This window comes from Artemia sp. Qi Xiang Cuo, chromosome 18 (assembly GCF_049724085.1).
Source record: "Artemia sp. Qi Xiang Cuo chromosome 18, ASM4972408v1, whole genome shotgun sequence".
In the NCBI taxonomy this organism is placed as follows: domain Eukaryota; kingdom Metazoa; phylum Arthropoda; class Branchiopoda; order Anostraca; family Artemiidae; genus Artemia; species Artemia sp. Qi Xiang Cuo.
The window spans coordinates 5,024,187-5,043,859 of NC_142811.1; the positions used below are offsets into that span (position 1 = coordinate 5,024,187).

Genomic DNA, 19,673 nt, shown 5'->3' on the forward strand with positions numbered 1-19,673 from the left:
CCTTTTTCAAAAAAAAAGACAAATTTTGTCTGGCTCTTAACTTTTGATGGGTAACTTAAACTTGATGAAGCTTATATATTTAAAATCAGCATAAAAATCCAATTCTTTTGATGAATCTATTGGTATCAAAATTCTCTTTTTAGAGTTTCGGTTACTATTGAGACGAGTCACTTTTATTATACAGTTCGTTACCACGAACTGCTTGAATAAAAGCTAAAAAAAATGTATCTTTGAAACAAGAAAATATGTCACGATCTATACCTATAGTTTACAATAGCGACATCCATTAATTTGGTTATGTAGATAGCAGAATTGGGGGAATCCCCATTATGTTTGGTCTTTTTATAAAAAAATATTGTCCGGACCGGAATTCGAAGGGGGTGGGCTGTGTCGGATATATAAATACAATACTCCTAGTGTGACGAGAAAATGTATTTACAACATAAAATAATTTCAGAAGATTAAGAAATCTTGTAAAATATATGTCAGATTTGAGTACGAGGAGCCCACCACGTACCCACGGCCAGGTGGGCAGGTTATCTGTCGGGTGTCGAATCCAATTTACCAACCTGACATGTTAAAATTTAATTTTTAACAATAACTTAATGTCATCTTGTACAATTTCAGATGACGTCACAGATTCCGAAAAATATTCATTACCATCACGAAAAATTTAATAGGTTACATTCTTGTTTGGAAGCTTCACAGAAGGAAACCTCTCAACAACAGTAGTTCCAATAGATTCTTTGTTTTTGGACCAAGTCCGTTGAATTTGAATTAAAGATCAAGTATTTTGCAATACACATACACCAAGGACTCCCTGTCGGGAAAGTCACAACTGATTTCGGGAAGAAAAAGGGACCAATTATTGAGCCAAAATATTATAGGCAGTATACAAGCAGAAAGCAAAATTTATTTATATTTAAATGCCAAATGTAGTAGATAAAAATCTGTGATTGCAAAATATTGTAAAATTCAAAAAAGCATAAAGTTTTCCTGAAAAAAAAAAACAAAGACTTCCTGGAATGAATTTTAGCGAGTTGACATTGCTTAGTTCATGGGTTCATGATGTTTACCTGACCAGTTTGTCAGACCTCGTTTCATTTCTATATGACTTTATGGGAAATTTCGACTTTTGACATTTTTGGGCACTGACTCGATCCTACCTCGGTGTCGATTAGGAGATGGTGGATACATACTTATAGTCAGGATATCACCATAAGACTTGTGGGATTCCAACATAACTCGGTGGAAAGTAAGAACTGAATTCCACACTGTCCTTTATGGGGTCCAGACCAGATTCCACCTCTCAACATGAAAGCAATATGTGACATTGTGACTAGTGACATTTTTGGGCACTTGTGACCCAATCCTACCTCGGTGCCGAAGAGAGGATGACGTTCTTCTAAGTCTGGGCATCCCCACAGCAGTTGCCAGATTCCAGTAAAACCTAGCGGAAAGTAAGAACTTAATTTCCACGTTATCCCCTTTCGGGGTCCAAACCAGAATCCACCTCTCTACATGAGAGGTCCTCAGAATTCTTGTCATTCGGACATCAGCTAGAAAAGTTTCTGTATTTCAGCAGAACTGGATGAGAGGTATTAATTAGCGTTATTCTTGGGGTTTTTAGGGGGTTCGAAAGCAATCTGACAACTGCACTGGTGACGGCTTTCGAAATTCAAGATAACTGATATCAAGATAACTATCAAAAGAGGCGCTTAGACCTCTATCAACCTTAGTAAGAAGTAACAGTTGATATCTTGGTATACCTATATGTATTGTTTTTTTTTTGTTTTTTTTAATCTAGCAAGTCTCAGTGGAATATGGTTGCAATTATCAGTCAACATTTTAGACGCGTCTTCAGGCAGCTGCACTAGGAATAGGTGATCTGATTCCTATTTCATGACTTACATAGAATTTTTTCATAGAAGCAAAGTATTATTGGAGCTTTTAAGCCTATTTGTTTTTTGGTTAAATCGTCCCTTCACATCTGTAAACCAACTGTTTTACAGACGGTCTATACTCGCAGGAAATCGTTCAGCTGCATCACAAACGCAATCAAAGCAGAAAGTTTGCAGATCCACAGATCCCCCAGAAAACACATAGACGTATACTAATTACTTCACGTTTAGAGATAATTTTTACCATAAAATTAGGGGATTGGCAATGGGAGGGCCTTTAAGTCTGTTGTTAGCAAATATTTATGTAGAGTAGGTAGAAAATTTAACTATAGAAACATATTTTTTAAAACCTAAATTTTGGGGCAGATATATGGATGATATTCTAGTTATTTGGAATTACAGGGAATCACAAATTGAAGATTTTTCGGAACATTTAAATAATCTGGGAGGAGAATTAATTTTAACAATTGAAAAGGAAACAGATAATAAGTTACTATTTCTTCGTATTTTCATCCATAGAAATAATAACGAACTAGCGTTTTCAATTTACCGTAAACCGACTAATAACAACCGTTACTTGTCTTTCGCATCAAATCATCCGATCCAGGTAAAAAGGGGTGTGGTTATTTCTTTAGTTGATAGGGTATTAAAATTAGCTTCACCAGAATACATAAGCAATGAATTAAATTATATTAAGGATATTCTAGTAGGTAATGGCTATCCGGAAAATATGATTTCTCAAATAATTGAAAAAAGGAAAAAAAAGTTGACGGAACCAAAAATATTAGAAGAAGATGGGTCAAATCGAGAAACAAATTACATAACTTTGCCTTTTATTCCAATATTGTCACAAAAATTAACAAGAAAATTAAAAAAAAACATAATATAAAAACAGCATTTAAATCAGGACAACCTATAAGCTCTTTGTTAAATAAAGGGAAAGACAAGGTACCGAGAAATTTGCAAAAGGGAGTATGCAAAATTCCATGCTCTTGTGGTAAATTTATGTGGGAAGAACACAACAGATTTTAGAAAATAGGCTACAGCAACACAAGAATGCCATAGATTGCTCTCTAAAACAAAACAAAACACCAGAAACGTTTGAGTCCACTGTTGCAGAACATCTTTATAATTTTCCTCATCACAGTATTTTATTTGATCAAACAAAAATAGTAGATACGTCTGTAGGACTTTTACAAAGCTTCAGGGAAATTATAGAAATAAAAAAGATAATATATGGGGGTATTAATATCAATAGAGATGAAGGGGATTTTAGGATCCATTTGATTTATAATAGTTTAATTAAAAAGCAGGTAAAATTTTCAACCAGTACTGATTTTAATAATAGTTCTGACACAAAAGATGACCTGGCGGACAAAGGTCAGACTGGGTTAAATGTTGGGAAAGGTAAACGAACTGCAGCTAAGCTTGCAAGGAAACGAATCTGTTCAATTTATAATTCAAACATTGGGTGATGAACTTGTGAGATATAATTAGGGGTTATGGGCCGGGGGTTAGCTGACCTTTATTGTTTTAGTTTAAGTATACATATATTTTCATTTTTTGATAGATTTCCATTTATATACTGTGAGAAGGCATGTTCCAATAAATAGAAACATTTAATTTTGTTTGCACGCCAGTAAATGGAAGTGTTTTATTTAATGTGAGTTTTGTTTTCCTATTTATTTAAAATTTATATTTTGTTTGTTTAGTATGTTTTTATGTTTATGTAAGTTAAGGTTTTTTTTAAAAAAGAACTTTTTTTATTTCATTTTTTTTCAGTTGAGAAAGGCTCCCGGATGTGGGGCCAGAATATTCGGAGTATTTTTGTTTAATTAAGTGTTCGTATTCCCTGCTTTATAGAAATTATAACCTGCTTTCCTTGTTTAATTTTTTGTAAAACACATAGAAAACAGAAAATACACGCTTTAGCCCGGGATTTGCAAGTGTTGCTCTGCAACTATGATCAACAGATGCAGCAATTCAAAATAACTTGGCAATGTGGATGAGTCCCGTTGAAATGCCCCAGTCTCGCAAAATAGCTTCCGAACATAGCCAATGCCATAGTTGCCAATATCTTTTAAAGAAAATACAGTCAACAAGAGTTAGTGCAGGTCGGTAACTGAGAACGTAGACCAGAATACCTTTAGAATTTCAGAAGACCAGTAATAAAAAAAGCAAATAAAATGGGCATTATACGGAAATTATAGTGCTGATTGTCAGAGGCAGACACAAAGCCTCCTCCTACCTTCTTGGTGCCTTCGCAGTAATGTGTCTAGTTTAAAGTTTTTGAGCCGTCTACTTTAAAGGTCTTTTCAAAATTTGCCAAGATACCACCTAGTATATACCACCAGATATAAGGGTAATATCCCACACTAAAAAGCTTCTCAAATAATTCCGAATTGCCAAAATCTACAAAATGCCACCAAGTATACACCACCAAATATTATGCTAATATCCAACAATAATAAGCTTCTCAATTAATTCTAAATTGCCAAAATCTGCCTAGATACCACCAAGTATAACTGTAATATCCAACACTAAAAAGCTTCTCAAATAATTCTAAATTGCCAAAATCTGCCAAGATACCCACCAAGTTACCAAGGCCCCATTATATTTTTAACAAGGTCCAGTCAACGAGTTTGTATTGGCCATTCGGTAACTGGCAAAGTAGGTCCAGACTAAATTAAATGACAAGAAAGATTCAGAAAGGCATATAATTTGAGAGAGAAATTCAAAGTTTTTTGGATACGAAATTTATTGTGTTTTTAAGGTAAGCTTAGTAAATCTGGATAGGCGTGGTAAGCTTGGTAAGGGAAATTTGCATATTTTTACCTGAAAATTATTTCGAAGTCAGGAAACCGTACAATTACGGTAGACTAGCGTTATAATTACGTTATTAAATTAAAAAAAAAAATCAACTACGTCATAGTTAATTCACCTTCGATTATGTAATCAATTTCTCAGAAATCCATTTCCCCTAGGGACTCTATGCCCATATATGGTGTGGGATTGGGACTGACAGCACAGGTGTTCTCCCTAGGGACTCTATGCCCATATATGGAGCCCCAGTGGGACCTCCTGACCCCTTTCTACTGTTAACTCGTGACGGATAATGTCGATTGGACTAGTATACAAAAGGAAGGACTTAATTGGCTTGGACTCACAGGCGAAAAAGTTACCTAAGCCCAATAGGCTTGCCCTCTTAGAGTCTCAGGCGGAATACCGTGTTTTAGGATTGACACATGACCGGTAAGTCCCCTGGAATTGCAGGCGAACGGGGAGACTTAGATCTTCAATCTAGAGATCTTCATAAAGATAGCTTCATAATTTTGTAACTATTATAAGAAAAATCTTAGAAAATTCGGTTTTTCAAGTACGAGTAGAACTATGAACATTTTTCAATCCAAATTGTGAAGAAAACCAAAATTCAATGGCATAAAGAAATCACATCTTGGCACAATATTTCAATAGTTGAAAAGTTGAAAATTTATTGCCATTTTATTCAAAAATTCAAGAATTTTTTTTTTGAAGATTACATGTGTATCATCCTACCTGAACTCCCCCCCCCCCCCACCATACACACAAAAATAAGATATGAGATATTTCTGGGGAATACTAAGGAAATTAATACAAAATATTAAAGACAAATTAGAAAAAAGAAAGAAAATAGCTTTACGATTTCTTTGGAAAAAAAAAAATGGTCTTTTCGAGCTAAAAGATTTTTGTCACCACTCTCCACTCGCTCGTAATCACAAATAATTCCTCACATCTCCGTCGCTTACTACGGTTGCTCACTTCAGTTATTACGGTCGGCAGTTTAGAGGGTCTTAGGTGCTCTGATATTGTTCATTTTGATGTAGCATTTCCAGCCTTTTTTTCTTTTTTTTTTAGTTTCGTATATACATTGTATATAATAGAAATGAAAGAGAATATAAAAATAAATAAATATAGTTTCTCTGCCAAGAATGATATAAGAATTTGGTTATTACTATTATAGCTTAATTATATTATTATTTTTTGTATTATTGCAGTTATTATTATTACAGTATCATTACTTTATAGTTATGATAGTATTAGCCTTGATAAGTGAATCCTTAAATTTTGACTTAGGAGAAGGGACAGGAGGGTTAAATATTTTTGTCTTCAATCCACTCAAGATGTTTGATACTATAATCAAACAGTTTTTTTCTAGTATAATAATAATCTTCAATACATTATAAGCCTTTGTGGGACTAGAATCCATTCCTGGTGAAGTAGCAATCCAAACCAAAAGATACTCTGTGTACCCACGTTATCATAAATGGACATAATCCTATGTCAATTCTAATAGCTTCAAATTATTCTATATAAATTTCCATATTTCCAGTTTACGTTTCACTGAAAACAAAAAAGGTGCAGATACGAAAGCATAATTGCTGAAAAAATAAAAATCATAATTGCTGAATGATTAATTTCACATTAATAATTTAAACTATTAAAAAGAAAAAGGATTTCCCCATTGGAAATGTTCAATGATGTCCCCTTATCAAAGAGAAAAAATTTTAAATATTGAAAATAAGGACATTCTGCCCTTAAGCCATAATTATTTGAAGCCTTATAAATCCCTACCCCCCCCCCCAAAAAAAAGAGAACATTTGATTAGCATATAAAGATTTGGCCCATACACTGCACTCAAGTTAAAGCAACTTACCTTTACCACCACTGATTGAAACTGCTTCACATCCTTCAGTAGAAAACCGGGTCTTGTATGTCAAACTATTCCGTTTTATCAGGTCCTAAAATGGTTATTTGAAGTTATTAATATAATTCATATTTTGGACATTATGGTAAGGCAAGATCTCTACTAAGCCTGCCCTGAGGCTATAATTGTTACCAACAAACAACTATGTCACCAGTACTATTGACATATAACCAAACACCAGACTACAAAGTTTTCAGCAGGTTTTTTATAGGTTATTGTTACATAGTTTAACAATGGCATCTATTTTGGAGTGATGGAAAATTAGATGGCGATAATGTTTATTGTGTGTGTAACATTAATTGAATTTCCTGATACCCCTCGTGATATTCAAATTTGTTATTCAAAATTTTACGTGTAATCACCTGATGGAGGCTTGAAAGGCCATTAACTTAGAGCCGTCAACGGGGTTACTTTAAAGAAAACAGTAACTCCCTCGTGGCATCTATTGGCCAAACATACAATCTTTGTAAATCATCCACTCCACAAGGTGTCGTTCAAACAAGAATAACATCAGATTTAATATAGGTCATTTTTTTTTCTTCAGTTTACCACGTGTATTGTTACTGTCTAGCGCCGACGAGCTAGTAATATTTCCCCAGTTACGTATAGATTGTAAAAAGTGACATCACGGGCGGATCTAGAGCAAAATCTTGGGAGATGGGGCAATGTGACAAGGGCTTCAATGAACAAAATCTTGGAGAGGGGCCCAATATGACAAAGGTGCCAATAATTGACAAATCTAAAAAAAGAGCGAAAAAAAGAAAACAAAACAGGGAAAGAGGGCGCCAGAAAAATCTCGGGGGGGGGGGGGGGGGGTCCCATGCCCCTTGGATCCGCCAGTGAGTGACATAAATATTTTTAGAGAAGTGCCTGGATGTTTTAATTTGGTAAACTAGTAAAAAAAACATAAATGTTTAAGACTAGGATAATATTGATTTCATATCTCCCATGGTTCAAGATGAAAAGAGCTGTTTAAAGTTCCCTCCAATTTCAGGAAAAAACTAAAAACTGGGGTTATTTTAAATGCATGGTGGTGCATGTTCAAAGTTCCCCACGAGTGTTGAATGTTGCCATTGTCAAACTTCTCGGGTGTAATTTCGATTTTTTTGTAGTGGCAGTTCTGACATTTCTTGCAACCGGGCAAAATCTTTATTAGCGCCCTTTCCTCCTGTCTCCCAAAAAGTTTCAGGCCAAATTTAAACAAAATTCTCATTTATTAACGACCTTTTCCGTTTATTTAAATCTGATATTCTTACTCTATCATCTGCAAAATTATTGAGTATCTAGTCCCAACTGATTGCTACCAATTCTTTAATTTTAGCTATTTACTTTTTACAAGCTTATCAAGGTCTGCAAAGAAGAAGATATTGCTTATGTTGAGTTTACAAGTGAATTGCACCCATTTCTTTGCAACCCCTTGATTAAGAATTCTTTGGGTGGACTAAATGAATCTGGAGAAGAACCCTTGAAGAATACAAGATTAAAAACCCTGCCAAAAATTCAATCGAAAAGGAGGTGTTCTGAAGCTCCTCTGGGACGAGCTGGCAAAGGGTGATAATCAGCCTTCAAAATGGGTTCACAGCATGCTTTGACAGAAAGCATTGCGTCAAAAAATTTCCAAAAGGTGATCAAATGATGAAATTCGTGATGCAGTTGGTGATTCTGTCATAACTTTTTTTTGAAAAAAGGCGGGTTGTCACTGTTGGTACTGTATCATATACGTGAGCAAAACGTAACAAGAATCCTAAAAATCACTACCTGAATCAAGCAACAGAGAAGATTATGATCTTGAGGATTTAGGGAGGAGTGAAGTGATCTGGCAAAGCTAAAATGAAACCGAATAAAGAAAAGGGAGCTAGAAAAAAGTTACAAGAATCCCTGAACCTAGACCTTAGCTGGAACTTAGAACTATGCTGGGATGAAGGCTAGAACTGTGAACATGAGGATGATGACAATTCTACTTGTAAGAAGGACTGTGGTCTCCCAATTGAACTGTCTGACTTCTATGCTGTGTTCTATGAAAAAGATTTCTTCACTGGGTGAGAAGAAGACATTCAAGATGAGGGGAGTTTGAGGTTTAAATTTTAGGAACGTATGAGAAATAATAACTTCAGTTAAAACTGGCCCAAGAAAGAGGATGTTAGTATTATTGAATAAAGATATGTTTTCGCTGGATCACTCGTTTGAAAAGGACATGGCCCCTTCTAAATTACAGGGCGCTGTAAGGTTATAAAGTCATCAAAAATTTTGTAAAGAATAAAAGTTCTGGCCTCCCGTTTTTCTAGATTTTTCTGTGAGTCCTGTTTTTTTTTAATATGATCTTACTCTAATTTTCTGTTTTTTATTAATTTTTTTCAATATAAGTAACCCTTTTTGCGTTGAATTTAAGAGGAAAAATCTGTAAATAAGTGGTTGTTCAAACTTACCCAAAGCATGGCCAACTATAAGCACATTAGGAACTTACACGAACAGTACATAAAATAAAACGATATTGTTCAAGGTTGGACAAGGTGTGCAAAAATTTAAACACGATCTTCAAAAAAAAAAGTTATGGCCACTTAGGAAGTAATTTCCCAAGTGACGTAATTTCATTTTGGAATTATGAAGAAATTGAACTTCGGGGTTTCCTAGATCATCTTAATACTTATGATAGAAATTTGCAGTTTACCCTAGAAATTGAAATTGAAAATAAACTACCATTTTTAGATGTGTTAATTATCCGTAATACTAATAATTTGGATTTTACTATCTATAGAAATCAACACAAAACAATAGATATCTTCATTTTAATTCAAATCACCCCCCACAAGTTAAAGGAGCAGTTGTAACTTCTCTTATTGACCGTGCCCTGAGCATTTGCTCCGATTCATACATAAAGGCAGAAATAAATTTTATCAGAGATATTCTTTTTGGCAACGGATACCCCATTCCTTTTGTCAATAATACGATTAACCGTAGACTAAACAGACATTTTCGTAAAATCAACGATATTTCACAATGTTAGGCTCCAGAAAAACCCTCTAATATAATCTTTCTTCAGTACATCCCAAGAATCACAACAAAAATAAAAAAAATATTTGCACAAAAAAAATAATCTGTATTTATTTTTCACTAATAATTTTAAAATCACAAATTTCTTAAACTCTGGTAAAGATAAAACCCCAGTTACTCGTCAAAGAGGGGTTTATCAAATACCATGCGACTGTGGCAATTACTACGTTGGCAGAACTCATCAGAGTCCAGAAAAACGGCTACACCAGCAAAAAGAAAACATAAACAAAGCGTTAATTGCTAATAGTTCTAATAACTCCTTTGATTCTGCTGTAGCTAGCCATATATTTAATAATCCCAGCCACACAATACTTTTTGAAAAATCGTCTCTCATTAGTAGTGATTTGGGGATAAAACAGGGAGTTCGAGAATCAATCGGAATTACACTCAAATTAAATGATAACGTTTCTTTAAATAGGGAGTTATGAGAGTATTTACTGAATTCTTTATGCTCAAATGTTATCAAAAATGATCTAACAAAATATTTTTACACCCATTATCAGTAGTATTGACCCCGTTACAAAACGACCTTTAAGATTGGCTGCTAAAAAAGCAAGATTAGCTTTGAAAACTTGCAGTTAATAGTTTTATTTTATTTCGTTTGAATGAATTCATCCTCTCTCATCATTCTATTTATCAGTCCCAGTTGAACTTCGTTGAAGTAAGGATGCTGGGGCGGTTTAAAAAATTTTTAAGAGCATTTTTAGTTTTAAACTTCGTATTTTAATGTAAGTTTTATATATATATATATATATATATATATATATATATATATATATATATATATATATATATATATATATATATATATATATATATATATATATATATATTCTTTAATGTTGTGCTGAAGACGGCCCTTGGACATAGGGCCGAAATATTTACGGATTTAAATTGCACTGTCTTGAAAAAAAAAAAAATTCCCTATTGTTTTTAAGTTGTTTTTATTTGCTATCCTCTTCAGCAGTAAGAAATACATATGGAATTTTTTTTTAGGTTGTTGTGTTAATGTTTACAAAAGATATTGCAAAACAAAGGAGAAAAAAGAGGTATTTTTAGTTCAAAGTAATCCCGTTTGACGGTTTCGTTTTTCAAGTCATTCCTCTGGATATATTTTAAACTAGTGAAAAATACTGTCACTTTTTATACAATGTGTGACATCATTGCAACACTACCATGTATCTCTTTTGGTCTTTAAGTGCATTTGAGTTTGACGTCACTCACATAAAAATATATTTCCAAAATTAGGGCCCTAAAGTATAGTCGGCCGAAGGGTGCACATCTTGCCCATGACCCACCAAAATTTACCAATGCCCAACTGGTGGGCCCTGTGCCCCACTTTTAAAAATTTCAACTGGATAATTCCCCTTAGCATCTCCACATGCCAAATTGAGTCGGCAAACAGAAAGTCAGACAAATAAAAAGAATTTCGTAGAGAAATTCTGGCAAATTCCTCCCAGTGTAAAGTTTCCCCTGGACAGTTGGCCCCCCAGAAACGTTTCTCTCCAAGGAAAATTCACAACCCCCCCCCCCCTTCAATCCCCCTAATATGTCTTTATACTACTCAATAACAAATACTAAACGTAAACTATGGGGCAAATTTCGTGTCTTACAGACCTTTCCAAAGGGGCTGTGGGGGTACTGTTATCTCCAAATGCATATTTATACGACCTTTCAACTATTCTGAACAAAATGGCTATATCAAAGTTTTGATCAAACTACTTTGGGGAAAAATAAGCGTGGGAGGCGGTTAGTTCCCCTATTATCTTTTTCGTCACTAAAAAAATGCACTAGAACTTTTAATTTCCATTCCAATGAGCCCTTTCCCGATAGTTTAGGACTAGTACGAACTGTTTGATACAGTTTCTGCTCATTCATTAACTCAGTTGTTAAGATTAAGGTCTTTAATATTTCTCTATATTCATGTTTCTATTGGTTTTCGGTGTCCTCTTTTTTCTTTTATTTCCTTTACTCTGTCATAAGCTTCTGAATATTGCTTTAACATGTTATAAATAACTTGATTAAATGATTATTTATTGATTACTAACACAGTTTATTGACTACCGTTTATCATTGGTATGTTAATTACTGATTTGTAATTATTAAACGGTTGTTAATTAATTATGAATCACCAGTTGAATATCGATTGATTATGAACAGATTTAAAATAAACTCACTTTTTTGCACAGAATAGCTTGTCGATCAAACAGGTACATTGTAATATCTTTCGCCCAGCCACCGTGAGATACTTTTTGAAGGTCTCCACTGTATATCAACTCAGAGCTCTTCTCGGCCAAATTTCCGCCCTGAATAAAAACTTAAACATTAAAAAATAAGAAAGTAAGACTTAATAAAAGAATAATCATTCAACTAATTAAAATCAATTTATAATCAACTTATAAAAATCTATGACTCCTCTCTAATCGACATTGTTGTTAATAACATTACCTTTTTCTCTCACCTAACTGTATTTCCTAATCCAATTATTTCAATAAAAATAAAAACAAATAAATAAATAATTCCATCAATAAAAATCTTAGAAAATCATCCTTTTCATGTAAGAGCAGACCTAAGATAAGTCCGGGGGGTTTCATTTTGATGTGCTTGATACTTTAAGACAATGAAAAAATATAGTACAAATATTATTAAAATTTTGGATATTTTATGATGAAGAGCATCGAGAAACATTTCGCATCCTCCTTTCCACTCGGCAACTCTCCTTTCTCTATTTTCTCTCCTTATTAAGCACTACTTATACTATCCATATTTATCCATTCCTGTTATCCAGTTTACGAAAAAAGTAAATAAATAGAAACTAAGGAAAAACTTGGTTTTAGCAACTTATTATCATTTAATTTTAAGCAAATTCTTTTTAACAATATGTTTAGTTTAAACAACTTCTTTTAAACAATATGTTTATTTTAAACAACTTCTTTTAAACAATATTATTGGTGTGGTAAGGTACGGGTGTCCACTTATTGGTGCAAAAATGTACTACACCACTTACTGGAGGGAGAAGCCCCCGGCGGCACCAAATATTATAATGGGATGCCCGGACCTACCACAATGGTTCTGTAAATATAGGGTATGTTAATACCCAATTTACAATACACCCTGCCCCAAGGTATAATAACGTGATCGAACGATCCGGCCAACCCTAAGGCCAAGGGCCACCCTGGGTTACCAATAATATATCTAACTATCTCCTTAGACCCCATCTCGGCTAAAAAGTCAAAGATTATATAGTACAAAAAAGCTTACTGCATTCAAGATCACGCATATATCACAACTAAATCCACACAATCATAACTCTCCCCTAAACCGCTCAACCCCGTGCCTGCGGTGGGTGGTAGGTGAATTTTTCCAGACAATCAAAATGCTTACCAATTACTGCCTTACTTCAAATGAATAGGCTTTATGCCCCTTCTTTCATTCCACAACAATTCAGATCAAACTTGTTATCTGAAAGTAACTTTCAGCTATGATGAATCACCCCTAACTGCACAATTAAAGCCTCGTTTTCTTTTTTTACAACCTACGCAGTTAAAGAAGGAAAAAATGACGCAACCAAAATTAAGGGAAAATTAATAATTATTACCAGGGGGAAAGAGAATATTCAAGGGACCCAAAAGAAAAGAATCTGGGAACGGCATTTATCTGAAACAAACCAGAACCAACAGTCCCAACAAATATGTTTATTTTAAACAGCTTCTTTTAAACAATATGTTTATTTTAAACAACTTCTTTTAATACACAGTATCCAATTGACTAGTTTTCTTGACAGAGAAGATCTTTAGAAGTCCAGTACTAACAGTATCCGGCTCATACAGCAAATGGATTTAACTCCCAGCCTTATTAAATTTAAAATAAATTTTCTTATATTATTACTACTTTTGGAACAAACGATCTCTTATGACAAAATATACGAAAATTATGTAAAACAAAATCTATAAAACAAATGTAAATATACAATATATATATTTATCTACATTATACATATATATATATATATATATATATATATATATATATATATATATATATATATATATATATATATATATATATATATATATATATATATATATATATATATGTATGTATGTATATATATATATATTCTTATATAATTTTTTATATTTTGTCATAAGAAGTCGTAAATTCTCCCTTGTAGCATCAATTTTTTTCGTTAATTAGGGTAGCCACTCCATTCATTGAGCGGAGCTGATTGACAAATGCAAGAATATTTGTATTATATCCATTATTTTCGTTTTCGTCAAAGTTCACCATTAGAACACCTGGTTCGTGTTCAAGAGGTATCAGGTTTGAATCCCAACCTTTGCAGAGGTTTTAAAGCAATATTTACGTTACTATAAACTTTCATTACAAAAATAGATTTCTTACAATAAATATATCTTACAAAAATCACTACCTGCCAATTTTCCACAGCAATATTTACTTTACTATAAACTTTCATTACAAAAATAGATTTCTTACAATAAATATATCTTACAAAAATCAATACCTGCCAATTTTCCACAAGTTTTAGCCGTTCATTACAGAGCGTTTTTCGTCAAGCATCATTACTGTTTTGTTAATTAGTTTGGTCACGTTTTTAATTGAGCGGTGTGCTTGAACTGAGCAGGATTTTCTCAATGAATCCTTTTTATTATCCATTTAATTAGCGTATTATTTTTTTTACATGTTTTTAATGTCCATCGTTAAGACACTTGGTTAATATTCAGAAGTTCTCGGGTTCAAATCGTTGCGCTTTTATATTTTTTGTTTACATTTGAATTGTTGCTACTATTATTAGAACAATAGATCTCTTGATCAATATATACAAAATTCCATAACTGACATAGGGACAAGGTAACCACACTGGCCGATACTTTTTTATGCTCTTTCAAAATATAATGATCAATTCAAACGCAAATACCCCTTCCCCTCTTGGTCTCATTTATAGCCAAAAGTATATCTAAAAATAAAACCCTATAAGAATGAAACTCTTGCATTATAATATGTAGGATGTTTTATTAATCAGATTATCATGTGCCCTTCTCTTATTTTATACTTTTCAAAATTTTTTAAAATAATAAATAGTTAAATTATCGCGCACGGAAATAAATTGCAGACTGAGAAGATAACCGCATGTATTATACCGCCAACACTCAAGTTTGCGCTGTATAAAACTCGAGAACAAACCGGTTTTTTCTGTCTGTTTTAAGAAACAATTAGCTTACGCTCAGTGGAAAACAAGTGGCAGGTAACAGAATAGATTGGAATTATATAATTTGGGCTATATATTTGCACATTAAGGGGGGAGGGGGGTAGGTTACAAATATAATGCACAAATATAACCGATAACCAATTTAATATAAGAGCTATAATGATGAGAACATTGAACCGGGACCCTCAGAAGGTGGAGAGTGTATTTGCTAGTGAATTGATTAGTATATTTAGTGTATTAGTATATTTATATATAGTTATGGAATCTCGTATATACTGATCGGTTTAATGGTTTTTTTTCTATAGCTTTTTTAATGAAAACCTAGAAAAGGAAATTTTCCAAAATCCAGGGGGGGGGGGGGGTGTCAAAGAAGTAAAATGTAGGAAGCAGATTCCTATTTAAATTTTAAAGAGAATACATATCAATGACTCTTTTAAGATGAAAAGATGCTTTAGGTAGAAGGCCAATAAAAATGTCAACGAAGATCTTCTTCTTCTTCTATTAGGCGATTAATGACCGATTTCTTACTGCAGATATCTCTTACAAAATCCCTTGAAGTTACCTGCCAGTTCTCCACAAGTTTCTGCCACTCATTAAGACGCTCCTTTCCTTCTAGCATCCTTTTTCTTTCGTTAATTAGTGTGGCCACTTCTCTCATTGAGTGGAGCGCTTGACTAACATCATTAAAATCGGCGTGATTTTCCTTAAAAAAAACTTTACTAGAAGAAGTAGTAGCTTTTGCAAACAAAAGACAACAGAACTAAATAACAGCTTTTTACTTAGGATCCTTTTCAGTATGATTTTTTTTTTTTTTTCATAGTATAGCTCAACATCGAAAAACAAACAAATAATGGGAGGCACAGTGGAACCACTTAAAAATATTACTCAGGACCCCCCCCCCCCCTGTAGCAGCAAAGCACTTGATGATAATATAAGATTAATATTTGTTTTCTTAAAATCGATAATGCAGAGGCTTAAAGACCACTTTACTAGACAATCGGTTTGTCAAATCGACCATGGGTCGTTAAAATCAAATTTTGTTTGACAATCTGTTTGAAAAATTTGGTTTCACTTTAGAACACAACAACCACATTATTGTTTGAACTGTGATACTGACCACCTTCTTTTTCAGTAAGTATTTGGGAATTTAAAAGCTATTATGTAAAACTTCTTGTCAAAGGTACAACCCAGCCCAAAGAGTATGGGTAACTTACAAGATTAGGAACTAGCACTAGTGTCAACAAGAGAATCTTCACGCCATCTAAAATTTGGCGACATTTGCATTTCTTCGGACGCAATAATAAATTCTATTTTGTAAGCTAATTCGACCTTTCTTATTTCAGGGTCCTCTGGCATTTTATTTTATTTTTCCATTTTGTCAAAGTCTAAACCTATTGTCTCTTTGACAAACTGACCCGTCTAAGGCAAAACTAACCATAAAAGCCTTAGTAGTCAAAAATAAAGTATACCCGAGACAGTTTGACTCTCTGACAGGCTAACCTAACCGAACTTTTTCAAAGTTGCTCCAAATTTCCAATTCGGAGATGGAAAATATTGTTTTCTAAAAATTAGATTGAATTTGACTTGGAATTTAGACATATATTTTGGATAGTGATACGAAGAAAATAGAAAGTTTTAGTAATTTTAAAGGAAAATTGAAAGAAAAATTATTAAGTAAGTATGAATTCTAGTTTGGTTTGTTTTGGGGAAGATTTGATTTAATTTAAATTAAGTTGTAATTGCTTGTTGGTTTGTGAGTGCGACCCCACAGCATGAATATGGTATGTAGATGCTGTCCCTGTAGTATTATTATTATTCTTTATTTTCTTTCTTTCTTTTCTTTCATCTCTTTTTTTTCTTTTTTTATTATTATGGTGAATTTAAATGATGTCATATCTATGTATTTTTTTTACCTGTTTCACCCCACGTCAACCGTTTGGTTTTGGGTGAATCATATTGATTTTTGTATGCAAATTGTTGTTAAAGTTAAATAAATATATCAATATATTAACACACATCGATATGCGGTTTATCTTATCGCAGTAGATAAAACCTTCCTTGTTGCGACAAGTCTCTGTAGATAAAAATTGGAAAACCCAAAATGCATTTTTTCCGCAGTTTCAATCTCATGTAAAACTTGTAATCTGTAACATACCGTCTTTTGATTAACACAACTGACGTATAGCCCATTTTATAGTTTTAGTTCTTATTTTACTTTTCTTAGATTGTCTTTTTTGATTAAAAAAAATAACTGAAAGGAATCAATTTTAGTTATTTTATTGTATAAAATTGTTTTATATTATTCTATTATATTTATTTTGTTGCATAAAAAAATAACTTTTTGTGTATACAAATCTAACATATAGTATTTGGAGTTCCACAAACACCAAAAGAAGGTTGGAGCTTAATCATTTGGCTGGGAAACTGACTCCTGTATCATTCCATTTTGTGTTATTTAAAAATTTTGCCAAAATACCATATTTTACAATAAAATTTTTGAAACTCAGATTATGTTGTTTTTTTTCGACAATCCAAATTGAGAATACAGATTGCCAAACAAAAAGGCCTTATGAGTGCTTTCTACGATGCTTAATGTATTCATGTATTCGATGTATTTATGTAATACATATTCATGTCAATATTTATTCATCCGAAAAGCGGATGAAGATTTGCTAGATGTTCGCCAGAGAAATTGCCTACGGATTGTTCTGAGTACCCGGCTAAATAACCGTATTCAAACAGTAGGGTGTACGAAAAATGTGGTTCAATCACACTTTCTAGGGCTATAATGAAAGAAAGTCTGAGATGGCTTGGGCACGTTTTGGGGACGAAGGATGACAGATCGCCGAAGATTGTCCTTTTTGGCCAACTGTCTAGGGCTAAACGGAAAGCAGGTCGTCCTCGTCTGGGGTGGTCATAAAAAAGATTAGAGAAAATGGGAGCTTCCTCGGAGGGTGTAAAGAGGGAGGCTTTGAATAGATTGGGATGCAGAAGAAGCGTACGTAGCTGTGTTGGCCTCAGGTAGTTTGGTGCTGCGGTGAGATGTTAGTAGTAGTAGTAGTAGTAGTACATTCATGTAAATACTGGCACCCCCCAGAAGAGTTCACCAATGCACACTCAAAGACTGTAGTTTATTTTTCTTATTTTAAAGATAAATATCCCTATATTTATAACGGATCAATTCAAAACAACTGCACAAATATACATTTACGTTGTTAACAAATCAATTTTTGAACAATTCTTTTGTAAAAAGAAAAAAACTAAATTGATTATACAAATTACAACCCTAGTTTGTCTTTCTACAGTATTTATGATTTTGTAGTTAAAGAGTCCTTCGGTGTAGAGGGGGGGGGGGGGGAGAAGTTTCAATACCCTTTATCCACCGCCCATCTCACCCTGTTAGGGCGCCCTTTGTTTCGGGGTATGCGATGATACTATAGGGGTGTGTCTATCTTGATTGAGCTATTAAAGAGTGAAATTTAGAAACATTATTTCAGTTTTCTTTAGGTTGATGGATAGACCGAAGGTAATTTATAAAGGGGAGGGAGATAACAAACTTTAACCACGCATTAACTAAAACCTTTCAAACAGTATTTATACATAAAAAGCACTAGTAGGATAGGGAGTGTACCCCCACTGGCAATATCCTTCAAACAGCATCCTTCGGGGGAGGGGTCTATATCCCACTCATGAGTTTCTTGACTCATGAGCAATTTATTTGAGCAGTGAAAACTTTTACAGCTCAAATACAGCTTCCCTGAATCCTCAATAAGATTATTTGGCTTGTTCCGGTTAGCCTAATTAGCTATTGTCCTGTTCAGTTCAGAATTCCTATCTGAGTATCCTATTCCGGTCAGTCTACTCGGCTCAAATCCATTTGGTAAGTTTTTTTCGGCAAGTATCCAAATAAGCTCTAAGTATCCAACTCTAGGCGAAGTTTGCACCGTCATGTTAAATAAGGATATTGATTGCATAAGGAATTTGATTTTATTATAAGTCATTCTATTCTTATATTACCATAAATGGACTGGTCTTCCAGTGAAAACAGAAAACGTGAAGCTAATAACAATTTTCATAAAATGCGTGAATCAGAAATTTGCCGATTGATTTTCTAAAATGCGTATCTCATTTTTTTTCAAATGTGCAGTCAACTGCTACAGATATCTTGCAAATCCTTTGCACCATAGCCAAGGAAAACACCGTCAACAATAAACACCGGACAACAACACCGGAAACTAACTGGCGTACGTTGAATTCGTCAATATTGCTGGAAAGTGCGATTTAAGGTAATTTAAGAGATATTGACTAGGCAAGAAAATAAGAAAAAAAAATAATAATGTAAAACCATAATGTAAAAAAACATCAAATTTTAGACATAAAAACAGTCGTAAAACACAAACCTATAGTCTATTTCGTTTTTTAGTCCAGGAAGTCTAGCTGACGGAACCAAAATACAATCCTTTTGCACTTATTGCTGATTACTGTTTTGCTGGGAGTAGGACACATACAAGCAAAAACTGGTTCTAAAAGCCAGTCATATTTTTAAACAAATAGGTTTTATTATTTGACAACTTGGAATGATAATGACAAGGGCGTACCCAAGGGTCTTCTCTCAGGGTGCGGGTAAAAAAAAATTTGTAAAACACATACAAAATGGGGGAAGGGGTTCAAACTCGGTAACACCCCTCCCCAGACGCAGCCTTGGTTGACAATTCTGGATTAGCCCCTCCCAGCTGGCTTGGGCAAC

At 33.7% G+C, this 19,673-nt stretch overlaps 1 protein-coding gene across 1 annotated transcript in view; it reads right to left on the bottom strand.

Moving 5' to 3' along the window:
- Nucleotides 1-19,673, bottom strand: part of RhoGEF3 (Rho guanine nucleotide exchange factor 3) — a 213,413-nt gene that overhangs the window by 16,537 nt on the left and 177,203 nt on the right. Inside the window, exons 13-15 of the mRNA XM_089104622.1 lie at nucleotides 15,489-15,629; nucleotides 11,874-12,002; nucleotides 6,595-6,679 (exon numbers count right to left, since the gene is read on the bottom strand). Coding sequence (XP_088960748.1) covers nucleotides 6,595-6,679; nucleotides 11,874-12,002; nucleotides 15,489-15,629 — 355 coding nt within the window. The remainder of the gene's footprint in view (nucleotides 1-6,594; nucleotides 6,680-11,873; nucleotides 12,003-15,488; nucleotides 15,630-19,673) is intronic.